Source organism: Rosa rugosa, chromosome 1 (assembly GCF_958449725.1).
Source record: "Rosa rugosa chromosome 1, drRosRugo1.1, whole genome shotgun sequence".
In the NCBI taxonomy this organism is placed as follows: domain Eukaryota; kingdom Viridiplantae; phylum Streptophyta; class Magnoliopsida; order Rosales; family Rosaceae; genus Rosa; species Rosa rugosa.
The window spans coordinates 65535502-65559729 of record NC_084820.1 but is presented as its reverse complement, the minus strand read 5'-3'; the positions used below and the strand labels follow the sequence as shown (position 1 = coordinate 65559729).

The 24228-nt window shown below is 41.9% G+C and overlaps 3 protein-coding genes across 3 annotated transcripts; 2 read left to right on the top strand and 1 right to left on the bottom strand.

Annotated features, from left to right (window-relative positions):
- Window positions 1-926: 926 nt before the first annotated feature.
- LOC133726190 (probable isoprenylcysteine alpha-carbonyl methylesterase ICMEL2) lies at window positions 927-4991 on the top strand. Its single transcript, XM_062153696.1, has 11 exons — window positions 927-1399; window positions 1737-1813; window positions 1993-2062; window positions 2158-2238; window positions 2482-2556; window positions 3003-3104; window positions 3203-3343; window positions 3638-3703; window positions 3811-3954; window positions 4260-4350; window positions 4515-4991. The coding sequence occupies exons 1-11, from the start codon at window positions 1128-1130 to the stop codon at window positions 4674-4676; spliced, it is 1281 nt and encodes a 426-aa protein (XP_062009680.1). The 5' UTR covers window positions 927-1127; the 3' UTR covers window positions 4677-4991.
- A 6732-nt stretch (window positions 4992-11723) lies between these two features.
- LOC133733188 (UDP-glucose 6-dehydrogenase 2-like) lies at window positions 11724-12698 on the top strand. Its single transcript, XM_062160815.1, has one exon. It carries the CDS (start codon window positions 11724-11726, stop codon window positions 12696-12698), a length of 975 nt encoding a protein of 324 aa, XP_062016799.1.
- A 237-nt stretch (window positions 12699-12935) lies between these two features.
- Window positions 12936-22754, bottom strand: LOC133733178 (uncharacterized). The gene is made up of 5 exons (XM_062160804.1): window positions 22638-22754; window positions 22482-22568; window positions 22068-22403; window positions 21465-21993; window positions 12936-13159 (listed from the first exon to the last, which is right to left on the bottom strand). Exons 1-5 carry the CDS (start codon window positions 22689-22691, stop codon window positions 12936-12938), a joined length of 1230 nt encoding a protein of 409 aa, XP_062016788.1. The 5' UTR covers window positions 22692-22754.
- Window positions 22755-24228: the final 1474 nt, after the last annotated feature.

Sequence of the window (24228 nt, the reverse complement as noted above, 5' to 3'; positions counted from 1 at the left end):
TAAGGGAAGTTCCCTATGGTTTATTGCATATAAGAAACACGAGTGCAGCAATGCTGCTGATCCTCCAGCTAATTCCCCGATTTCAAGCAGGAGAGCCCTTACATATGAACTCTGAATATTTGTAATATTTAAGGCATCTCTAACAGACTAGTTATTTTAATAAAATTTTTAAAATTTAATTAATGTTCAAGTCATATGGAAGTCATTAATTTTAGTTAACATGTCTGTCTAGCCATAGCTAGAGATGAGAGAGAAAATAAAACAAAGTTAAACGCTTTCACATTTAATTTTTTTTTCCTTTATAACGTCCTTACAAATAAAAAACATTGCTGGAGCAAAAATTTGAAATTTGCTAGTTATTTTTAACAGTTAGACAATTTAAGAAAATTATTTTCATTATTGGAGATGCTCTAAGAAAGCTATTTTTTTTCTAGTTTTGACACACTATTAGGTTTTGATTGTTTTGAATTTCTTCTCAATAGTCTGAAACCGCAATATTAGTTTGGAGCCGCGTGTACTTGAGGAAAGTGTTTCTAACAAAAGACTACAACATTAAATATACGCATCGTTGTCAACATTCTTTAGTGACACAGACATCTAGCTATTTTGAGGTCGATTTTCCTTCCTCCAAAACTTCGGGTCATCCATGGTTTCGTAACCTAATATTAGGTGGTGGTCCATTTTTTTTTGAAGACGGGCAAAGGCTCCCCATTGGCGGTCAAATTTTATGAACCGCGAAGACGTAACAATGGTGAATGGCCTAACAAAGGTCGCAGCTAGTCATCACGTTCCTCCTCAACATTATTATTACCGTTACCAGGGTCTTAATTATTAGACTATATATAATGCATAGATTCTCTCTGTAAAATGATCATACCGGTGGGGCCCCATCCCGATCGGCAATGCGCCAGGTGGGGCAAATTTTTTCTATTCTAGACACACACGCTGACGCTCCCTGCTGCATTCCGTTTCCGAGTGAGTCTAGTCTCTTCTCCACCACCACCTTCATGCTCTCCACGTGAACCGCTTCTAACACTTTTTACCATAAATAGCCTCACACTTTCCCTCCGCCAAAATTTTCCACCTTCCATTTCAGACCTCCAATTCCAATTCAACTCGAATCTCCGATGGACTCCACCGCCAGCCTCCGGCAATCCTCCTCGTCCGCCGCGGCGGAGGAGATGATGGAGATGGAGATGGAGACCAAGCCATTGCTTACCAAGTTCCTGACCTATCCTCCTCCGGTTGCTGCCCAGCGTCGCCGTGCCAAACTCGGCTCGTCTTCGCTGGCCACGCCGCGTCCTAGCCGGCAGAATTCGTTCGGCCGGGATATAGGTCACGCGGCCAAGGAGACCTACTTGATTACTAGCCTCAGCTTCACGCTCCTTCAATACCTCGGGTACTATTTCTTCGTTAGATTCATTTTTGCTGTTGTAGATCGCTGAATTAGATAATGAATATTTGTTAATTGTGTAGAAGCTAACATGTATCTAATAGAAATGATTTTTTTATTTATTATTATTTGTAATTATATATTGAGCATTAATCATCTGGATTCAAACTTTTTTTCCTTCTTAATTATGGAAATTTTTGTTGTTGTTAAATAAAATGAAAATTTGTTAAATTGTATAGAAGTTACATGAGATCGATTAATTGAAAATGATTGATTGCACAGGACCTACCTAGTCTTAATTCTGAAAATTTCGGGTTGTTTCTAATCATTTATTTTCATTCAGGGTAGGCTACCGGTGGATCACAAGATTACTTGCTCTTGCTTGTTATGCCATGTTACTTATGCCGGGATTTCTTCAAGGTTTGTGTAACTAAATACTCGTTCATTTGTTAGTTGCCCATTTGAATTTTTCCTTCTACTAGTAAAGCCATTTCTGGAAAGAAAAGAGTGCACGGAAATGCATGATAATCTCGGATATTTTTTTTGTTCGTAGGCCAATAGATGATAACTCAGAATTCTTGCTGTTTTTTGTTCTGCAGTTGCATATTGTTATTACTTTTCAAGCCACGTCCGGCGTAGTATTGTTTATGGAGATCAACCAAGAAATAGGTAGGTGAACTTTGTTAAAGGGTACATATGTAGTTCTTTCCTTTTAAAATTTAAACAGAATTTGTGAACCCATTTTCACCATGTATCGTTTACAGGTTGGATCTATATTTACCAACAAATACTGATGTGAAAAAGCCAGTTGTTGTGTTTGTAACTGGTGGAGCCTGGATTATTGGGTGAGTTTTTATTTTTTTTTTATAGATGAAAGTACTGATTAATGACTTGCAAATTGTTAGTTCAGTAATTCTTGGAAATCCCTTCTTGTTCTTTCTTGAATTCATATAAAGGCGTAGAATGATATTGTCCTTTTCTTTCAGGGTGTTATGTGAAGCATATTTAGATTAAATTTCTGCTTAGGTATGTGTAGGCATTTATTTATTTATTTGACATTAAGTTTCTACAGTTTCATGCTGGTTTAGGTATAAAGCATGGGGTTCTCTTTTAGGTCTGCAGTTGGCTGAAAGAAACATCATAGTGGCATGTGTTGATTACAGGTAATTGACTTTATTTAAAGCGTGTAACATGCAATTGCATACTTGGATATGTGCTATGACAGAAGTATTTGAAAACATTATCAGGCACTTCTGATTAAAGGGTTGTATTAGTAAGAAAACTACGATTTTCTGTATTATTTTCTTAAAGCACTGCAGTCAAAATGGCAATGAACAGGTCATAGTCATTTATCAGTTGTTAATGACTAAAAAAGTTGATTAGACATGGATAATGATGCCAATGTGTCAGTTTCCATATCATGATCACTGACCTGGAACCTAAATATAGGCATTCTAAAGGATAAGGAGAGCCTCTTGTTTTGTGAAGTTTGCCTTTCTATATATTCAAGATTCACTTATATCATGTAACCATCAAGTATACAGCATTCACATCCAGTTTGTCCTCTACCCTGCAAGTGATGTTGATGTGAAACATATGATGTATGCAGAAATTTTCCCCAGGGTACCATCAGTGATATGGTTGAAGATGCTTCTCAGGGTATATCATATATCTGCAACAATATAGCAGACTATGGAGGTGACCCTGACAGGTAAAAGTGTCATTATTTTGGTCTTCCTTTGCTCATACCACCTTGCAAATGTGTGATTAATTTTTTCCCCTTGGTCCATTTGCGATTTTCTTGAGTAGAATCTATCTAATGGGGCAATCTGCTGGTGCGCATATTTCTTCTTGTGCTCTCTTGGAGCAAGCAATCAAAGAATCTAAGAAGGAAGAGATCATTTCTTGGAGCGTCTCTCAGATAAAGGCTTACTTTGGTTTATCTGGCGGGTAAAGTTTATTTGTTGCATTACTATTTATCTAGTGGAGGTGTACTGTATTTGAGAAAATTGATGAATGGGAAGGGTGTACTGTATTTGATCCAATGTGTCCTGAATTAGGGATGAGTAGTATATGATAGCAGAAACGTTTCCATGAATTGATATACTTCTGCCACATAAGTATTGCAATGTGTAGCATCATGATGCATGACTAATGACGATTTTCCGCTTTGGTATATTGTTGATTTCTCTTTTGATTGACAGCTATGGATAGGTTAATAAGTTTATGTATTTCTCTTAACAGGTATAATTTATTTAATTTAGTTGATCATTTTGATAGTCGTGGACTGTATCGATCCATTTTCTTAAGGTACTTACCAGATGACCTTTTGCTAGCCACTCGTTGGCACAGTTGCTACCTTATATTTTCTCTTCTTTCTTGGTTCATGGAGTTATTGTTCTGACGTGTCATTACAGCATTATGGAAGGTGAAGAATCCTTCCATCAATTCTCTCCTGAAGTTAGAGTACAGGACCCAAACAATATAGATGCTGTTTCTATCTTGCCTCCTATCACTCTGTTCCATGGAACTGCAGATTATTCGATACCATCAGATGCCAGGTTAGAATTTTCTTGATATAATAGTTTCATATAAGATACTGATGCCTCCTGTCGACTTGGTGCATAAATAGTGCTTAAATCCTATAAAAGAAGTATTACCCTTATTCAGTGCCAACACATATTGTTCTTAAACAATGGAGGAAACTGTTATATAGTAGTTAAGACCTTGAAAGATATGCGGTATGCATTTAGCATAAAACTCCCACCGCTTGGTCCATTTTGACGCATTTGGATCTTAATTTTTTCTCAAAAGTTTATTAGGGTGTTATATTTTTAAAAACTAATGTGTTACTATCTATGTGCAGTAAAATTTTTGTAGATGTTCTTCAAAGGTTAGGAGCTAAAGCTGACTTGGTACTATATGATGGAAAGACGCATACAGACTTGTTTCTTCAAGTAAGTTTCTGATGTGAGCCTTGTACAATTGTCACTATCACAAATTTATGGCCTCTACCGTAGTCATATTTTGGTGCAGCCAAGGGTTATAGAATTCAGAAGGATAGCAATCTGAAATAGGGCAGTAGGAATCTATCTATGATCTAACTCTCTGCATGTTGCAGGATCCCTTAAGAGGTGGTAAAGACGAAATGTTTGACCAAATAGTTGCTGTAATACATGCCGATGATAAGGAAGCTCTTGAGCAAGATGCTGTGGCACCTCCTAGAAGACGCCTTGTTCCTGAGATCTTGTTGAAGTTGGCACGCAACATCAGCCCCTTTTAGGCCTCACACTTGTCATTGTTCATCACCAGTTAGGTTGACAGAAAGCAGAGGATATTCAATCAGTTGGTGGAGAGGTCCAAATCATTTTGGATAGCGACTACGATGAGGTGGTCCATTGGTTGAAATTTACAGATGAGTGGTCTCAGAATATAATCTGGAGATCTATACTCGTAATCTAATTCTTTGACATAGTAGAGAATTCGCAATTGTTCATGTCGTTGTATTAAACCAGTTTTACTTCTCAGCATTATCATTTCCAAAAATCCACGAGGAATATATCATTTTCGTAATCTGAAGATGGAAATATTGAACACAGGGCAAGAACACAACTTCTCTAACTTTTGTCACATGGAAATTACTCGAATAGAAAATGATGGTATTTTGATAAGAAATAAATATTCTGCATTTTGTTTAGAGATGGACAAGTTGTTTTTTATGTGTTCCATAGGTAAATAACCATGCTTCAGGCATAACAGGCAATTGACAGAGCAAAAAGACGTGCGGTACTTACAGCTGCTAAAAAGTAAAAACTGTGCTCTACTGTTCTGCTTCCACATGACTTTGCAAATATTCAGATTTATGAACAATAAACATAAATTTGAATAACATTATTAGAATCTCAAGTCACCAAACAGAGTATGACAAGATAATTAGTATACGAGTATAGTTAAAGGGCAGCTGTCATTCACTGAATGCATCGAGGCAAATAATTTTATAACAGACACACAGTTTGTATTTTGTAACATGAGATGAAAAAATATAGTTACCAAGCATTCCCCAACTTTGCAAGACGAGACACCACACAATCAACACAGAGAGAATATGGTTTATATGACAGTGAGAAAGAAGACTGAATAAATACCAATGCACTGCTTGGGAGAGGCGTTCAAAACTGAAAGCGGTGGCTGTAGTAACACTAGTAACAATGTAGAAGAGACAACTGATGTCCTCCTATAGTAACATTCTTGAAGAGAAAGTTTGCATCTTTGCTAAGGACAACTCATCGTTTCAGTTCATATGCAATATATCCCCTTGTTCACAAGTGTTGGACGGAGATTATGTTTACAAGGAGAGAATACACATTTTCGGAATCTCAATCACCCCTATCTTCAGTACATACGTACACATTGCTGATCCTCAGATTTTATATATATATATATATATCAAACAATTGACAAATTAAGGAAAAGATGAATGATATGTAGGACGGCGTGGCTTGCTGGCGGAAGGTAGGAGACGGTGGTGCGCCGGCGAGATGGTTGGGTCACTACGTCTGCAACCAATTACTTCAACGTGGACCGGATGCATTTTGGGCCTGGATTATTTGGTTTTTTGTTTTCAGTCTTTTTAAGGTTTAGGGTTGGGTTTTATTTTTGTTTTTGTTTTGTTGGTAATAAGGCACAACCAAGGTTTGGTGTGTGGTATTAGCTGTTGTTTCCAGTTGTGTTAGGTGTTAGCTGTCGGGTCGTGTGTACTACAAGATATGGCAGAGACAATCTTCGCTTCGGCCTTCTAGTGGGTCCTACCTATCTGGTTTTGGGTCAGCAAAAAAGTCTGGCTGTGCCATAGACGAGCATTAATGGCCTTCTAGTGGGTAGTTCCTGTCTGGTTTTGGGTCGGCGGCGATGGCGAGTTGGGGCAGTTGTGGGTTGATGGTGTTGACAATTTGGTGGTGACGGTGTGGGGTTTATTTTAGTCCCAGGTCCGAATGTCCGGGAATTCTGTTGGTCGGGTTTAGGTCACAACGAGTGTTGGCTTGGTCGATCAAAAGCTAGTCAGGAGGACTCTGGTTGGTGAGTTAGTGTTGACACAAGTGAGTTGTCCAGTTTAGAGTTCTTATTGGCTGGACAAGATGTGAGCTATCAAAGATTCACTGCTCCTGTGTTTGTTGTCTTTGCCATACAGTTGTAGTGCAAGTTTAGAGTCAATCATTATAGAGTTCCAGTGTGAAGTCTATTGGCCATTTCTGTATAAGAGATGTCGCCTAAAACTCGTTGTAAGCAGTTCATTATTAATGAAGTTCTTATTTGATCAAAAAAAAAAAAGTTCTCTTACTTCTAAAGATGGTGCACTACTACATATAAGTTTCTGATTTATTGAAAAACTAAAATACCCTAACATAAAATTACAATAAAAGACTATCTTATTAAAAATTGCAATTTATTTTTTTATTACACCTTACAGAACACGTACTTGAACTTTATTCTTAATCTCTTTATTCATTGTTAAACCCGAACGCTTTCTTTCTTAGCATTCATCATCTTCAATCGTTCTCAACATATGCTAACGACTTTTATGCCTTAAAAATAACTAAAAAGACACTAAATAGAAAAAGAATTTGAGTTAAACCCTACATTGGGAAAGAGTATTTTGGGTACTGCAAATGGGTGAAGTAAGTAAACTTGAAATTAATATATATATATATATATATATATATATATATATATATATATATATATATATATATATATATATACAGATTTTATCCAGAGCGAGGCCTCGCTTTGAAATTTCAGAGCGAGGTTAAGGTTTAGGGTCACTTTTTGGTCTCATATCCACATCTTGACCGTTCAACTTTTAGGTACTAATGTATAGATCATCTATACAAAATTTCAGCCAAATTGATGATCTTTAAGGTATCTAACTCACTTAAACCAGTGGACGAACTGAATCTGTCCAACCTAAACCATACTAGCTTTAAGACAGTTATCAATGCCTTAACGACCATCAATTTGGTTGAAATTTTGCAGAGATGATCTATATATATATATATATAGGGTGAAAAGAGAATACAAACTAGTTTGTAGGGTGGCAATAGCTGCACCCTTAAAGTAATATCACTGATATGCTATTTTTTGTATATTTACCAGTCAATACATAATACATCAAACAGTTCTTTGTTTTCTTGTTTAATTTCTTCATAGTTTTCGATCTACAGTTCATCAAGAACCTTCAAGAATCAAGCTTCATCAACAATCAGTGAGACTCAATGAACCCTCTACAACGAATTTTGCGGCAGTTACACACATCTGCTGTATTAGGATGCGAATAGAGAGTGTCATGAATATGGCTGTTCTAGCACAACAATATCCCAACAAAACAGAGAAATTTTGAAAAATGACCAAGTTTGGGTCTTTAAGTTGGTTTTTAATATTAGTTTCAAAAATCATTAAAAAATAACCATATGATGCATGAAATTGTCTTACTAGCTTATCCCTTAATGAATTCATAATCATTCTATCTTTCACATCTCGTCTACTTCTTCTTCTTCTTTTTTCTTTCGACTTATATTTCTACTTCTGTTGTTATTTTTCATTTTCATTTACTCCTTATACAATACGGATAAAACCATCATCCTCAGCTTCCCACTCTCATCATCCAGGCAAATGAATGTAAGTATTTTGGGTTGTTTCCATTCAACACAATTAAGATCTCCTAAGGATACTAGGAGACTTGAGTACTAAAGATTGAGGAAAGCATTTCTCTCCTACTTTCCCGGTGGCCCTAGGAGATTGAAGGATCAACCAATAAAGCGCAGATCAAGCTCACTGATCTCGAATTAAGGTAGTTTGCATATCATATCATTTTGTATGTGATTGATGCTTATCTTTTGGATCTAAACAATTATGCAATCTTATCGCTATTTTTGAAAATGTTTCAAAAATCTTATCTGCATTCAAAGTGGTTTGGAATGCATATTAATTAAGAGATTTTCATTGCATATAGTTAGTAAAGATTGATTGAGTTTCTCAATATGTTTGAAAAACCTTTCCATGTTTATCTCAATCTATGATCAATGAGATCGGATTGAGGGGGAGTCTTTATCTGCTATAAAAGGTTTTGAAAACTACATTTTTCTTTAAAGTTTTTTTAAGGGCTAAATACTGTTTACCACCCTGTGGTATGGACCTCGCATCAATTCAGTCCCTCGACTTTCAATTTCATCAAAAACACCCCTGCGGTATTATTTTCTCGTCCAATAGGTCCTTCCGATTCAATTCCGTCAGTTTCTAACGTTAACTGCTGACGTGGCATTCCAACTCAGCAAAAGTGGGACCCACACGCATGTGAAATTCCCAAAATGACCCTGGGCAACAGAATATGGAAAAATCCAAAATTAATTCCAGTTTTGAGGTTGAGGAGATTCGAACCCCTCCCAAAGCATATGTAAATGAATGGCCCAACCACCAGACCACTTGCATAGTTTTGGTATATTGCAAACAAAAATAGTATATATCTACATAATAGTGTTTTTTTTTAAAAAAAATATCCACCCACCTCTCTCCTCCTCTTCTTTCTCTTGGGGAAGTTGCAGTTGGCCACCATTGGGGAAGCTTCTCCCCGAAGCGAACCCAATTCTTAAACACTCTCTCCATCCCAACCACCATTGAGCTCTTCCTCACCGACGATAGGTGATTATCCAAAATCGCCAAACCCCTGTTCTTCTTTACTCTAACCTCCTCTGCTCTTGGCTTCTCTATCCTCGCTACCACAACCTCTTTCCCTCCAAGACTCCTATCCCTCCTCGTCACCACCTTCTCCCTTCCGTAACCCAACCCACTCCCAAACCCTAACCTCACCAACCCAACCAAAACCCCAGCACGACGGCGCAGGTCAACACGACGAATCGCAGCGTGGAGGGGCGGCAGGAGACGACTATCCTGCGGTCAACGTCGACGGAGACGAGGGTCTGGAGGTCGTCCGCGGCTTCGGCGGCGGAGGCGAGGAAGTGGCAGAGGTAGGAGTGGGAGGAGTGGTAGAGGCTGTTGAGGTTGAAGGTGGCTTGGAAGTTTTCAGGGTCAGAAGAAGTGTAGAAGGCGGGCTTGGCGGTGGGGACGGTGGTGGTGGTGCTGTTGGAGTTTCGTCTGCGGTTTCGGCGATTTCAATTTGGAGGGCGAGGCATGGAGCAGGAGAAGGAGGCTTTGGGAGCGCGGGTTGCGGAAGAAGAAGAGGAGAGGAGGAGAGAGGTGGGTGGATATTTTTTTAAAAAAAAACACTATTATGTAGATATATACTATTTTTGTTTGCAATATACCAAAACTATGCAAGTGGTCTGGTGGTTGGGCCATTCATTTGCATATGCTTTGGGAGGGGTTCGAATCTCCTCAACCTCAAAACTGGAATTAATTTTGGATTTTTCCATATTCTGTTGCCCAGGGTCATTTTGGGAATTTCACATGCGTGTGGGTCCCACTTTTGCTGAGTTGGAATGTCACGTCAGCAGTTAACGTTAGAAACTGACGGAATTGAATCGGAAGGACCTATTGGACGAGAAAATAATACCGCAGGGGTGTTTTTGATGAAATTGAAAGTCGGGGGACTGAATTGATGCGAGGTCCATACCACAAGGTGGTAAACAGTATTTAGCCCTTTTTTTAATTCAAGAATTTGTTGTGTGTTGCATAGTCTTCACAAAAACTGTTGTACAAAACTCTCTTTGATTATTTATCTTGCTTGCTCACTGCATCTATCATTCACATTGCACTTTAGATTAGTGAGACTCAGAGACAAGAAGAAGTGGGAGACTTGTTCAGTATCTTCAATTGACATAGATCGATTTATATTGTGTGTAGAACAGGTCTTTCAAATTGTGAACAAGTTAGCATTGTTGCTAGTAAAGTGGTTGTGTTGAATACCACTACTTGTGAGTTGTAATGACTTGAATTCATATTGGATTTGATTATCGTGTTGGCTATGTTACAAGCCACGTATTGAAGTTTCCTCAGTGGAGAGGTTTACACTGCGTCACTACATTCTTGTGTACCATTGTGTTTGTGCATTTCCTATACTAATCTTCTTATATTGCTCATAATCTTTCCAATTTGTTCCATCTGGTATTTTCAATGAACTTTCAAGTGAATGATAAAGGAAAAAGAATTTACAAATGAATGAAATTTTTTTTATTTGAACGAGCAAACGAACGTACAAACACAAATTGCAATTGAATGAAGGATAAAAGTTACCCTCATTCATTCGGTGGGTAACTTTTTTCAGTCATTCAATTGCAAGTTTTTTTTTATCATGTCAGGCAGATGCTAGGAAAAGATTACAGGTTTGAGAATGTCTATATGGAATCAACATTGGGAATCGGCAGTCCTGACCTGCTAAAAGATATAGTGTATTGTAAAGATGCTCTTCTTAATGTGGGATTGGTCACAAAAGCTAGGCTACTGTCTAACATAGTTATGTTGGATAAGAAGATGAGGGAGCAGTTTGTACAATTGATACTAAACAATATGTCAACTCTGTAGGGAAGCAGGTTGCTGTATTTGGGGTCACGTATAAGAGCAACATGGCAGATCTCACCAATTCACCTGCAGTGAGTGTATGTAAAGCACTTCAGAAGGAAGGTGCCATCCTTCGAATTTATGATCCACTGAGAAATGGAAATGAAATCTTGAATTGTTTATGTAATCGTGTAAGGGTAAGAGTAGTTGCTGATCTAGGTAGGAGTACTCTTTAGCCATCAAGAACTTGTAGAATCTATTGAGAAAAAAAGAAGAATAAAAAATAAAAATGCCAGTCACGTTGAAACCTATATATATTTGTTCAATAGCATAAACCCTAAAAACAAAAGCACAAATACCTTTAAGGAGGAATTATCCAAACACATACTATACATACCTATTGAACAGAAACCAAATCACAAATACCTACTGAGGAGGAATTAACCAAATGACACATACCTATTGAACAGGTTGAAACCCGTATATACTTGTTCAACAACATAAACCCTAAAAACGAAAGCACAAATACCTTTAAGGAGGAATTATCCAAACACATACTATACATATCTATTGAACATAAACCAAAACACAAGTACCTATTGAGGAGGAATTAACCAAACGACACATACCTATTGAACATATTGAAACCCGTATATACTTGTTCAATAGCATAAACCCTAAAAATGAAAACACAAATATCTTTGGGAGGAATTATCCAAACGCATACAATACATATTTATTGAATATAAACCAAAACACGTACAAATACATATCCAAACACATACTTGTTGAACAACTCAAATACCTCTTAAGGAGGACCATGCCTGTTGACATGTTTAATCTCACCACTAGATTTCTTTCTCAAAGGCCACAAGCTCAAGTTCAACAGAACATTCAGTTTGCTGTTTTCTCCAATCCCGAACTTTCTTGCCCAGGTCAAATGCTAAATGACATGCAATTCCCAGATCAAGTGATAATAGCACGGAAGTCAGATGTAGGAGATACTGATATCTTAGTGGAAATGTATGCACAGTGGGTTCCTGCTCAGAGAATTATAGTTCTTCCTAATCCTCTATCAGCAGAACTTGGGAATATCATCACAAGTGTGATGGCAGGTTTGAAGATTACGGTGATGAATGTCATTTCAAGCTACTGTGAAAAAGTTGGGGCAAATTTTAATCATGTCAAGCAGATGCTAGGAAGGGATTACAGGTTTGAAGATGCATTTATGGAGTCAACATTAGGAATTGGTGGGCCTGATCTACTAAAGGATATAGTGTATTGCAAGGATGCTCTTCAAAATGTGGGATTGGTCACAGAGGCTAAGCTATTCTCTGACATAATTAGGTTGGATAAGAAGAAGAGGGAGCATTTTGTGCAATTGATGCTAAATAATATGTCAACTTTGGCAGGGAAGAGGGTTGCTGTATATGGGGTCACATACAAGAGCAACATGGCAGATCTCACCAATTCCCCTGCAGTGAGTGTTTGTAAAGCACTTCAGAAGGAATGGGCCATCATTAGGATTTATGATCCATTAAGAGATGAAAATGCAATCTTGAACTGCTTTCGTAATCGTGTAAGGGTGGGAGTAGTTGCCGATCCACAACAAGCATATCAAGGAGCTCATGCTATTCTTTTTCTAGTGAATACGAACCTTCAGCATAATTTCCAACAGATGAGGGCTGCAATGGTAGAGCCACCATTCTTATTTTTCGCCTACAGACTGAATGTTAACTATGATGCTCTTAGGTTGCAGGGATTTCAAGTTCATATCTTTGGTAATCAAGAGTAGCTGCTAATCCGCAACAATCAGATGCGGTATGCTTCTTTTTGCAAGCTCTTGCTTGGATCATTTCTTTTGTTCTCTTTCCTATGGATAATTAGATATGCAAGTTAAAGAGGAAAAGAGGCTTATAGCTAGAGATATCATGAAGAACATTATTCGTGCTCATAGATCATTTATAAAAAAACCACAATAAAGAAATGGATTTGAGCCTCTTGAGTTCATAGATGCATTCATTGCTACTGCTTAAGTGTAGTTGCCCTCATTCTCCCTTATTTGTTGACTGACATTATAACTTCTCTTGTTGCAATTGTAGGTTTTGCACGACCGGGCTTCGAAGTTCTCTTTGCCATGATGATATGGCCAAATTGAAACTAACTTTGGAAGTACATAATCATCTAGCATAAGATCCTGCATTATCTTGGGAAATCTAAGTATGCAAGGTGGTGATGAAACAAAACTTGTAGAATCTATTGAGAAAAAAAGAAGAATAAAAAATAAAAACTAGTCACGTTGAAACCTGTATATATTTGTTCAATAGCATAAACCCTAAAAACGAAAGCACAAATACCTTTAAGGAGGAATTATCCAAACACATACTATACATACCTATTGAACAGAAACCAAAACACAAATACCTATTGAGGAGGAATTAACCAAATGACACATACCTATTGAACAGGTTGAAACCCGTATATACTTGTTCAACAACATAAACCCTAAAAACGAAAGCACAAATACCTTTAAGGAGGAATTATCCAAACACATACTATACATATCTATTGAACATAAACCAAAACACGTACAAGTATCTATTGAGGAGGAATTAACCAAACGACACATACCTATTGAACATATTGAAACCCGTATATACTTGTTCAATAGCATAAACCCTAAAAATGAAAACACAAATATCTTTGGGAGGAATTATCCAAACGCATACAATACATATCAATTGAATATAAACCAAAACACGTACAAATACCTATTGAGGAGGAATTAACAAAACGACACATACTTGTTAAACAAGAAAAAAAAACTCAAATACCTCTTAAGGAGGAATTAACGAAACGACACATACCTATTGAACAAGAATCTTCAATAGGTATGTTGGGGCTTGTGGCATCTTCAATAATTTTTAACAAAAACATGTTTTATTTTTTTATCCTAGTTAATCTTTTTTTTTTTTTTAGATGTTTCTAATTAATAGATCTGGGTGTGTATGAAAAAATCTTAGGGGTGGGTTTAATCTAATAAGTCGATGACAATTTGGGTATATAAAATTCCCTATTCTTTTTCTAGTGGATAAGAACCTTGAGCATAATTTCCAACGGATAAGGGCTGCAATGGTAGAGCCACCATCCTTATTTTTCGCCTGCCAACTGAATGTTATCTATGATGCTCTTAGGTTGTAGGGATTTCAAGTTCATATATATCTTTGGTAATCAAGAGTAGCTGCTAATCCGCAACAATCAGATGCGGTATGCTTCTTTTTGCAAGCTCTTGCTTGGATCATTTCTTTTGTTCTCTTTCCTATGGATAATTAGATATGCAAGTTAAAGAGGAAAAGAGGCTTATAGCTAGAGATATCATGAAGAACATTATTCGTGCTCATAGATCATTTATAAAAAAAACCACAATAAAGAAATGGATTTGAGCCTCTTGAGTTCATAGATGCATTGATTGCTACTGCTTAAGTGTAGTTGCCCTCATTCTCCCTTATTTGTTGACTGACATTATAACTTCTCTTGTTGCAATTGTAGGTTTTGCACGACCGGGCTTCGAAGTTCTCTTTGCCATGATGATATGGCCAAATTGAAACTAACTTTGGAACTACATAATCATCTAGCACAAGATCCTGCATTATCTTGGGAAATCTAAGTATGCAAGGTGGTGATGAAGCTTGTTTTAAAAGCTTTCCTCAAATAGACGATGCTAAGAACTTGCCACTGTGTTCACTTCGAATTTGCTTGTTGACATTATTTGCTGCTATCCAATTCCCTTCCTCTTCTCTAATTTCATTCATGATCGTGCACCTTTCTGAGTACCTCCAAATTGGTTGGAATCTGCTAATTAACAACAATCAATGAAGCTAAAAATTACATTTTAAGAACAGTAAGTGGAGGTTAGGGTTATCAGTTGATTTTGAATTTCCTAGAGTTTATGGTGATTTTCCATGTACGCGCTACTGATTCATGCATCTTAATTTTATGGTTTTAACAGGCAATTGACAAGGGAAAATATGAGAACTATATGCAGTTTCTTCAAAGTTTCAATGTTTGATTTCTAAAATCTGTGAACTACTTTCTAAATGATTAGGTATGTAATTTTCCGGACCAAAAAGAAGACAGTAAAGGAGTAAAAGCTGGTGGAGTTTGTAGCAGAAACTTACGAGGAGGATCAAGTCTTGATTCTTGAAGTCCTTGCCGGTTCTTGCTTGAATCTAAAATATTTGACGTCCAATATAGGCTGATATCAAAACAAAACGATGATATATTGACTTTGACAAGTCCTTTCATACACTACATTACTTCTATTAAATGAGATCTAGTAATAATTTTAAGGGCTAATCATATTTTGTCCTCCTTAAACATAGGTTGCACTTCATTTTCAGAAAGTCCTAATTTCATTCAAGATGACAATATTTTATAACTTTTTTACTTGACTTGACTATTCTGGTGTAATTGATCAATAGTGTGAAACATTATATTTATTACAGATGTAATAAATATAATTAGTCAGCATTTACACTGGATGGTACACGCATTTATACAACTTTGTAAGACAGGTTATTGGTCAGAAAAACAACACACATGTTTGAGCCTAAAAGTAATTTTGGCAATATCCTTTAGTGGATCTAGCACAGCGGGCCGATACCTGCGGCCCAAAAATAAGCCTACTAGGGTTTGGGTTACAGCTTCGCCCATTCCGGAATCCATGAGGAAAACGAAACCTTATTGGAGTCAAGTAGCAGAGATTGACTAGGAAACTTCAATCAATAATCATTCTACAACAAGGAGCAGTCAAAACCCTAGGTATATATACCAGGTTTCAAGGACGAATAAATGACCTCTCTCATATCAATCAATCCTAGCGATTACAAAGCCTCCCCGGAGCAAACCTTCAACCTTGTTGAAACCCGGTGACCGTGCGCCAGTCCTAGTCTCTCCAAGAGCCGACTGTCAGCATCACCAGACCAACCCGGCGACCGTACTTCCAGTCCCAGTCTCCCAGCGAGCCGACTGCGAGCGCAACCGCCACCGTTACTACCAGCGAAGCAAGGGTAACGCCCTCGCAACCCAGCGAAGCTAAAGTCACGCTTTAGCGCAACCCGTGCTTTCTCCAAACTTCCCAGTGATTGCTCTGCTTAGTCTGCAATACTAAGTATCGATTCGGTGACGCGAAGAGATCACACCCAAAGCCCTTATCCGTAAGGCAGAAAGTCCTTATCCGTAAGGCTAGAGAAGAACCCTGTGGCGAGGTTGGTGCTCTCCTCGTCCACAAACGCTTGAAGAAGAAGTCAGGTCAAGGGACTACCCCGACGACTGCACCCCACAGTGCTGGCACGCCTGCGCACACGCTCAAAAGAGACAGTTTGCAATCCAACTGGTTTTGGAGCCAAACATTTTGGCACGCCCAGTGGGACCAACTAAGTGTCTCTTCGTGAACGTTAGCCATTGGGAAGTCAAGCGAAAACCCTTACAAAAAGGGCTACGCTAACTGCTCAAAACACAAGACCTCCAGTTACAAACCGCATCCTCGCGCGGATTGTCGTGGTCTGTCAGAAGAACAAGTGATTCAAAGATTCTCTCTTCATCCTCAATTCTCCGATATGTCAACTGAACAGGGAGAGAGTCACTCGATCGCTACTGAGGGTCAAACTATCATCACTAATCAGGCCAGTGAGCCTGTCGCTACCCCTGTCTCCAATACGGTGGGGAGTGAAGAATCAGAGGATTTCGTTGAGAAGCCTATTCCAGAGGGAGCGACCGTCGAGGTTGCATGCGCGATCATCTCAGAAAACATTGAAAACCATCGCAAGAAGATGGCTGCTGATCTGAAAAGGGAAAACGCGAAAACAGATAGAATCTTACGCGAAATAAACCAGCGTATTTCCCAACAAGCTGTGGAAACTGAGCAACTGATGTCGCAAACTGAGAGTGCGTTAAAAGCTCAAGCTATAAGCATCGCAGATGCCCAGAGTCAGCAGCAGAAAAAGATCATTGATGCTCTTGCGAATCATACCAAGCAAACAGCATCAGATATGGCAGGTCTTCGCAAAGATGGAGCAACTCTCGCAACCGAGGTGGCCATGCAAAGAGCTGAGTTGAACCAAGCTAAAAAAGTGTTGAATAAGACGTTAGGAGATCCTAACGCTATCCTTGGTTCCCTGGGCCAACCATCTGGTTCAGGTAAATATGTGCCGCCAAATCAGCGGGAAAAGGGTAGCAGCAGTACCGCTACACCTGCCGCGACCGTTGCTACCACGCAATTGAGAGATAAGGAACGAGCCCTGGTTATTGGCGGCAGCAAGGAAAAAACCACACTGTCAGGTGGACAGACCGCCAGACAGAAGCAGTAGGCATCGAAAGGTGTTGAAACTTCATCCGACTCCGCTGTGTTCATTCAGTACGACAGCGATGGGGCAGAGAATGTATACCAAGAGCTGCCAGGAAGCTATTATGGGATTGACCAGGCTGGTAACCCGATCAAGATAACAGCTTTGGCAAAAGAGATGCCTATGCCAGCAGTGACTCTTCAACAACCAGCTACAACCCGCGTTGTGCAGATAGGAGAAGGGACAACGGCTGTAAACCAAGCAATACCTGTGCAGGCTGTTCGCCATACAGTGGCAATACCACCTCCTCCTCCTCCGGGTCCAGAATATGTGAGACGAGATGAGGTAGAGGAGATGATCAGACAGGCTAACCCTAGGGCCCAGATGGATGGGGTCTATGAGGGACCTTTCCCACCGCACATAATGCTCGCGCCCTTCCCCAGGGGTTATAAAAACATCATATTTGCTACTTTTTCAGGGGAGGATACCGAGAATGCGGCAACTCATCTGGCCAGGTTCAGGGTACAATGCGGCCAGTACCAGAATGATGATATCCTCAAGTGCAGGATCTTTGGCACTTCTCTATCAGGGGCTGCCTTTAGGTGGTTCTCCAAACTGCGACCAGGAACTGTGGCAGATTGGCCTGCAATGGAAAAGCTCTTTCGAGAGACTTTTGGGGCCACAGAACCTGAGGTAGACTTGGCTTCTCTCACCCAGATGGCCCAACAGCCCACAGAGTCCGCGGTGGCCTACCTTCAGCGCTTCCAGATTCAGAAGGCCAAACTGAATGTGATCCTGCCGTAGAAAGAGTTGATCAAGTTGGCGATCAAAGGCTTAGAGCCGCGCCAGCGAAAGAAGCAGCATGGAAGCATGATTCAGTCAATGGGAGAGCTCATCACAGAGGTGGGAAGCTTCGAACATCTCCTCAGAGAAACTGATGCCAGGAAGAATGCGTCCAGAGGGACATATGTACCAGGGAAAAATCGTACCATAGCGGCCCTGAGCTACCAGCCGGCTACGTATGATCCTTACTATCACTATCATAGTGAGGATTTGGTTCAGGAGGACGAGGAGGAAGATGAGAGCGACATCGCCGCTTATGAACTGACAGGGAGAAAGAACCCAGCCTTGAAGCAACTGAAAATCTCCAAGGAACCTGTCAAGCTCAAATCGATGGCCTTCACTAAACCTGAGTTCGCGGCGTATACATATGATGCCAACAAGGCACACGAGATTCTAGATGAGATGATCGCCGCGAAGATGGTGAAGACCGACTTTGGACCTTTCCCTCGACCAGATCAGCTGAAAGGAAAGAAGTATTGTAAATTCCATAACTTGTGGAACCATAATACAGCTGACTGTGTGAAGCTCAAGGACCAGATTCAGGTATGGCTCAATAACGGTAGTCTTCAAGTGGAGGCTCCAGTAACTGCAGCAGCGCTTGTTGACCTAAACCCCTTTCCTGATACTGGGATCAACATGGTCGATGTGAACTGGGCCAAGCAGAACCAGAGGAAACCAACCCTGGATTTGAACACAAAAGGACGAGAAAGAGAGCTTAACGAGGCCCCTGCCCAGAAGAAGGCTAAACCATTTGGTCAGGCCTCACCCGTAGTGTTATGCTCGCGGTGCAAGGAAGAGTGTGGCATCCAAGTGTCACACGAAGAGGTCGAGCAGACATTTCGTTTTGGCTCTCTCCCGCCCATCAAGTGGGCCTCGTCATCGCGAAACTATCAACCTTCCAGCCCGAGAGAAAGGGAGGAATTGGGGTCACCTACAAAGGACTCCAATCTGTTTAAGAAGCTGAGGGCAGCTACGGTTGATCAGCAGACAGAGGAGAAGGTTGCAAACAAGCACAAAGACATTCTGACAAAACCCTACATACCACCTGCTTCAACCGCTACCATCAAAGAAGGGAAGTGGTACACCAGGGAGAAGGGGAAGGCAGTGGAGATAAGTCCTTCCAAAAAGCGAAAACTGCAGCGCAGGTTTGGGGAAGCCAAGCGCGCGCTCGAGGCTTTAGACCAGGGCCTGATCAAACCTTCACAATTGGTCAAATCGCCTGAGCAGTATCAGAAGGAGATGGAAGCACTTGCTGCCAAGCCATTAGTGGCCCCTCGCAGTTTGCGAAAGCAAGCGAGCTCAGCAATAAGGGCTTCTGAGCCCAGTGTTTTTTGCAGAATTACCAAGGAGAGAACACTTCCGCCAGCCAGAAAGGAGAGCTCGCCGTCCAGGCGACCGCACGTCAAGCGCCGTGTGTTTCGCGATGAACCAGAAGCCAAATCCTCAGTTTTCGAGAGACTGGGGGGCAAAGATAAGACTACCGACACTTTACAGTGGAGACCTAAAAAAGTCCAGAATGTAGTAGTTGCTCCCCTAGAGGCAGATTTTGCTAGGGAACCAAAATCAGTTTCCCCTGAAAAAGCTCCCGTGGTTCAGGAGCATGAGCAGTGTGAGGTAAAAGGCCTCACTGAGGAATCCTTAGTAGACAGGTTGGCTAAACAGTTCAACACGGTTATCCCTGTCAACGAACCCAAGCTCAACCTGGAGGACGACATAGGTGAATTAGATACGTCCTGCAATATGGTTTATGTGCTCCCAGCGCGGTATGTAATACCGGTCGCGGCTCAGGAATGCGTAGAAGCTGAGGAATGTAATACACAGCCCCTGCAGATCACGTCAGCGGTCACAACACCGGTAGAAGAGATTGTCTGTCTGGAAACAGAGGACGCCAGCATTAAAGAATTCTTCATGAGCTTCACTAGGCCAACACCTGCTATGGTCCAGCACATGAGACCTTTATACATCACGGCGGACGTTGGCGGTACCAAAGTTAGCAAGATCATGGTTGATACTGGAGCTGCGGCCAAAGAGCAGTACAAAGTGCAAATCAAAATAATTACATTTGCGGTTTACAAGGCCGGAAGTGGCTTAGAGTAAAAACCATAAAGTTACAGATCTACTAAGAGTTTCTGGATCTTGTGGCAGCGAAGGGGCTGTGCTCGGGCATTCATACTCTCCCTCTCTTCACCCACATGCCTCCTCTGATCTGAGTTGTAGCCGTTACCGTCTGTACCGGAGAAAAAGGAAGGAAATAATCCATCGCAACCCTTTTGGTTGGATTACCCTCCGGGATGGAGATGGTCTTCACGGAGAGTGCGACTCACAACCACATCTACCTCCAAGGGAAAAACATAAGTCACGCAGTCAGACCCTGGAGGTAGGCTACGGAGCAAGAACAGGCGACCCATATTGGTCTTCCGCCCTTCTTCCTCCTGCTCCACGCGGGCAATCTGAGAGAGGGGACCCCTCAGAATCGGGTTCCGCCGCGGCGGGAGCACCACATGTTCTTCAGTCTAAATGAAACCGGTGGATTTCACCGCGACTTCCAGAGACCAAAGACATGTGGTTGGACCTGAGGTTAGGCCATAAGACCTACCCATGTATTGAGGTTAAGCCATAAGGCCTAGGAATTTGAGGCTAAGGCTAATATCGTGAGGAGAAGATTGTAGAAACTGGAGGAAGAGAAGTAGAGATTGTGATACTATCTCTGGGAAGCCCATATTCATTTGTGTATATCATCTCCCCAGAGTGCAGGTATTTATAGTGCCAGTCTCAGTGGCCTTGACCGTACGATGGGTGGTTGTGATATTCTCACTGCCATCAATGAGCGTATCAATTGGTGTTAAATGCTAAGATCTCGGAAATGAAGATAATTGAAAGCGCGTGGGAGGCGGGGCAGTCTCCAAGGAGGTAACCGCTCCATTTCGAGATTATCTTTTCAATCTTTTCAAACAGATTTAAAAGCATTAAAACAAATTAAAGCGCTGAACAGTTTGAGGAGTTAAGTTGATATGTATTTGGGCCAAGCAATGTGGGCTAAATATTAGGTTAATAACAATATTATTGTTCATATGAAACATGGGCTTAATTCTAGAGGCCCAAAAGTCTGCGGCCTGCATGGGTCAGGCGAAGGAAAAGTTCATCTAAACGAAAACTAGCATCCGCAGCAGCTTGTGCGGCTTGCTGGGCTGCCACGCGAGCTTGAGCCAGTTCCTGGGATAGCGTCTCGAAGGCAGCGAGGGGTTGTTCTAACTGAGGCTCCGCATGAGTAAGCCTGGTAGTAACGTCAGTTAACCGGGCTTGAAGAGCCTGAATCTGGGACCTCAAGTGGTTCCTTTCGAGCGTCAGTTCCCTGATGAGGTTAGCTTGGTCACCCAAGAAATCGCGCACGGTCTCTGTTTGTTGAGTGAGGTTCTGATAGCGCGTCTCGGTCTGCCTAGCCTGCGCGTTCGCGACTGCCCGCTCATTGAGCCCTTGAGGGAGATTTTGCAGCAGTTGATCGACCTCTTGGAACTGATCTTCAGTGATGGCTCCCTCGCGGAGAAGTACCCTCAAATATTCTAAGACTCTCACGGGCGCACCAGGAATCAAGATATCAGGGCCCAGGAAGCGACGAAGGCCTTCTCTAGCTTCATCTACGACCCCAGGAGGGGTCACTTCGAGTACACGAGCTAACCTTTCCAGAGTGGAGGGAGTTGGTTGCTCAGCGACAGGGGCCTCAGGAGGTTCAGCGACAGGTGCTGCCTCTGGCATTGGTTCAGGAAGGTCTCCCAATTCTCCGGCTTCAGTGACTTGGGGGGCAGGGGGAAGAAGTTCCTGACCAACCATATTAAGAGCGGGTTCAGCAGCTTCTGCCTCTACAGCTTCAGCTACAGCGTCCTCAGTGTTGAAGGCATTTGGATTCTGGAAGAAGGTATTGTCAGAATAGAATATTTAAGCCAAGAAGTAATAATGAATTAGTTGGTTAAAGGAAATACCTCCTCGGCTGGGGGCTCACGCACAACGACCGCTGGCATTGCCTCTGGGTTAGCTTCGCTGGGAATAGGAATTGAGTCAGGCGCTATCTGTTCCAGGACAGGTATATCGCTTGGTTCCTTGCGGGGTGCATCCGGTAGCGGTACTCTATCTTCGGCCTCAGGCGAGCTATCATCTATGATCTGCACTGGGATCAAGGCCAACTGTGCATTACTGGCAGCGCTCGCAGGAGGTGGAGAGTTGTTCACAATAGTTGGCGCTTGGGCTTGGGAAGCAGATGTGCCTTCACCAGCAGCTGAAGATCCTTCTTCAGTGTGTCTCAAGGACCTATGGCGAACCTGCGAATGAGGATTGTTACATGGTCGCATAGAATGGAAAGAAATTGCTAACAAGTACTGAGTATGCTTGTGTCTTACCAGTCGGTCAGCGATTGGTTCATCTTCTGCCCATAGGTCAGTTCGAGGATCAGAGCGACTGCGTTTCCGAGCCGAGAGGGCGGCGATCTGTTGGGATCAAAAGATTAGGTTTGATTCGTGGAGGAAGTATGATTTACTCAAACAAAAAGTTCTTACCGTCTGCGAGTCATCATCATCAGAGGAGGATTCTTTGTCTTCAGGCTCTGTCATTACTGCCTTTTGTTTCCCAGACTGGCCAGTGGCTTGGGAAGTGTTGGCTGCGCGACTGCCAGAGAATGGCGCGTGTCCCTGGAATAGCAAAATTTTGAATTAAAAGGAAAGAGCAAATGAACAAAGGACAAAACACGAGTCAGGATATTTACCTCTTGAGGGGGTTCGCAGATTACGATACCAGCCTGGGCCTGACGTGGGGCTCGCGCGGATCGCGGAGCCGGCTCAGCAGCAGGAGGAGGAACTTGTGCAGCATCTTCAGGGACGCGAGCAAGTAGATCAACGTCGGCAGGGTAGGGGTATCGCAGTTGGCTGCGAATAGCTCATCATGCTGTTGCCTCCAGCAGTTAACAGAAACTTCTGCCCACCATGCCTCGTATCCTTCCTCAGTCCCATCCACAGAGTCAATCTCTCTAGCCCAGTCAGGGAGGTCAACCAGTACGAGTGTGCTTTGTGCTGGCGGAGGCCCAGAAAGAGGCCCAAATCTACGCCAAGAGGTGTTATAGTTCCAAGCATCATACAGAGGGAATGGCACTAATTGAACAAGGCCGAGTTGGCGAGCGAAGTGGTTGGGAGCATAGAGTTCGTAACTGAGTTCGTCAGCGACAATCCTGATGTCAGAACAGGAGATTGCGCGGCGAAAGGCCAAGCGCGCGCGATCACTGTAGCGAGAGGCGCCAGGGAGAAATCCGTGTTCAAGCGGAGCCGGGAATCTTCTACTCAGCACTAAGTCGCAGTATGGCATCTCGTGCAGAAGGTACAAGTATGTGAAGCACTCAGAATAAGGAGGGGATGTGTACCTTTCATCGCGACTGAGCCATCGTCCCAGGAGTTGATCAGTAGGTGGAAGCAATGGGATGTCGTCGCGACGAAAATATGGGAAGTAAATTTGAATCCAGAAGTCAAGAATCCAAAAAGGGCCAGAAATGCCAGTCTCGAAGGGATGCATTGTGGCTTGGTACAAAGTGCGATAGAGGGCACCCAGCACTGGTTGTCCTAATCCCACGCGGCAACCGTTGTAGAGGGCCGTTGCCAGAAAGGTCCAGGCACCAGTGGGCTTACAGGAGGAAGTACAGAAGATAAACTTACAGAGCCAGTACTCCAAGAAAGCAATCCCGCCAGTCGCATTGTGCTCCTGGCGGTAATAAGCCAACCACCGCGGATAGGAGCCGCTATGAGCGCTGCGACCATTTTGGGCCATGGTGAAAGTAAAGGTATTAGAGTCGAATTGGCCATGCAGATAAGGCTCGCTGTCGATGGGTAGGCCAGTGATGGTGAGAATGTCCAATAAAGTGATACTCATTTGGCCAAATCGAAAATCAAAGGTGTTGGTGGCGGTGTTCCAAAAACAGAGAAAGGCAGCGAGTGGCGAACGATTGCCACCGCGCGGAAGACGAAAACAAAGATCGATAGTATGGGTGATACCTGCTGCGTTCCAGCGAGCCAGATCTCGAGCTCGCGCTTCACGATACCAGGAAAGCTCCGCCGCACTGATAAAAGATGGCCAATGCCCTATTTTTGATCGATGATTAGGGGC

Coding starts and splice junctions, on each gene's coding strand:
- LOC133726190 (XM_062153696.1), top strand. CDS start 1,128: ATGGACTCCACCGCCAGCCTCCGGCAATCCTCCTCGTCCGCCGCGGCG. Junction 2,239..2,481: donor GGTGGAGCCTGGATTATTGG/GTGAGTTTTTAT, acceptor ATGCTGGTTTAG/GTATAAAGCATGGGGTTCTC. Junction 2,557..3,002: donor GTGGCATGTGTTGATTACAG/GTAATTGACTTT, acceptor TGATGTATGCAG/AAATTTTCCCCAGGGTACCA.
- LOC133733188 (XM_062160815.1), top strand. CDS start 11,724: ATGCCTGTTGACATGTTTAATCTCACCACTAGATTTCTTTCTCAAAGG.
- LOC133733178 (XM_062160804.1), bottom strand. CDS start 22,691: ATGACAGAGCCTGAAGACAAAGAATCCTCCTCTGATGATGATGACTCG. Junction 22,404..22,481: donor AACCAATCGCTGACCGACTG/GTAAGACACAAG, acceptor CCTCATTCGCAG/GTTCGCCATAGGTCCTTGAG. Junction 13,160..21,464: donor GACCGTGCGCGATTTCTTGG/GTGACCAAGCTA, acceptor TTTTCTCAATAG/ATTCTACAAGTTTTGTTTCA.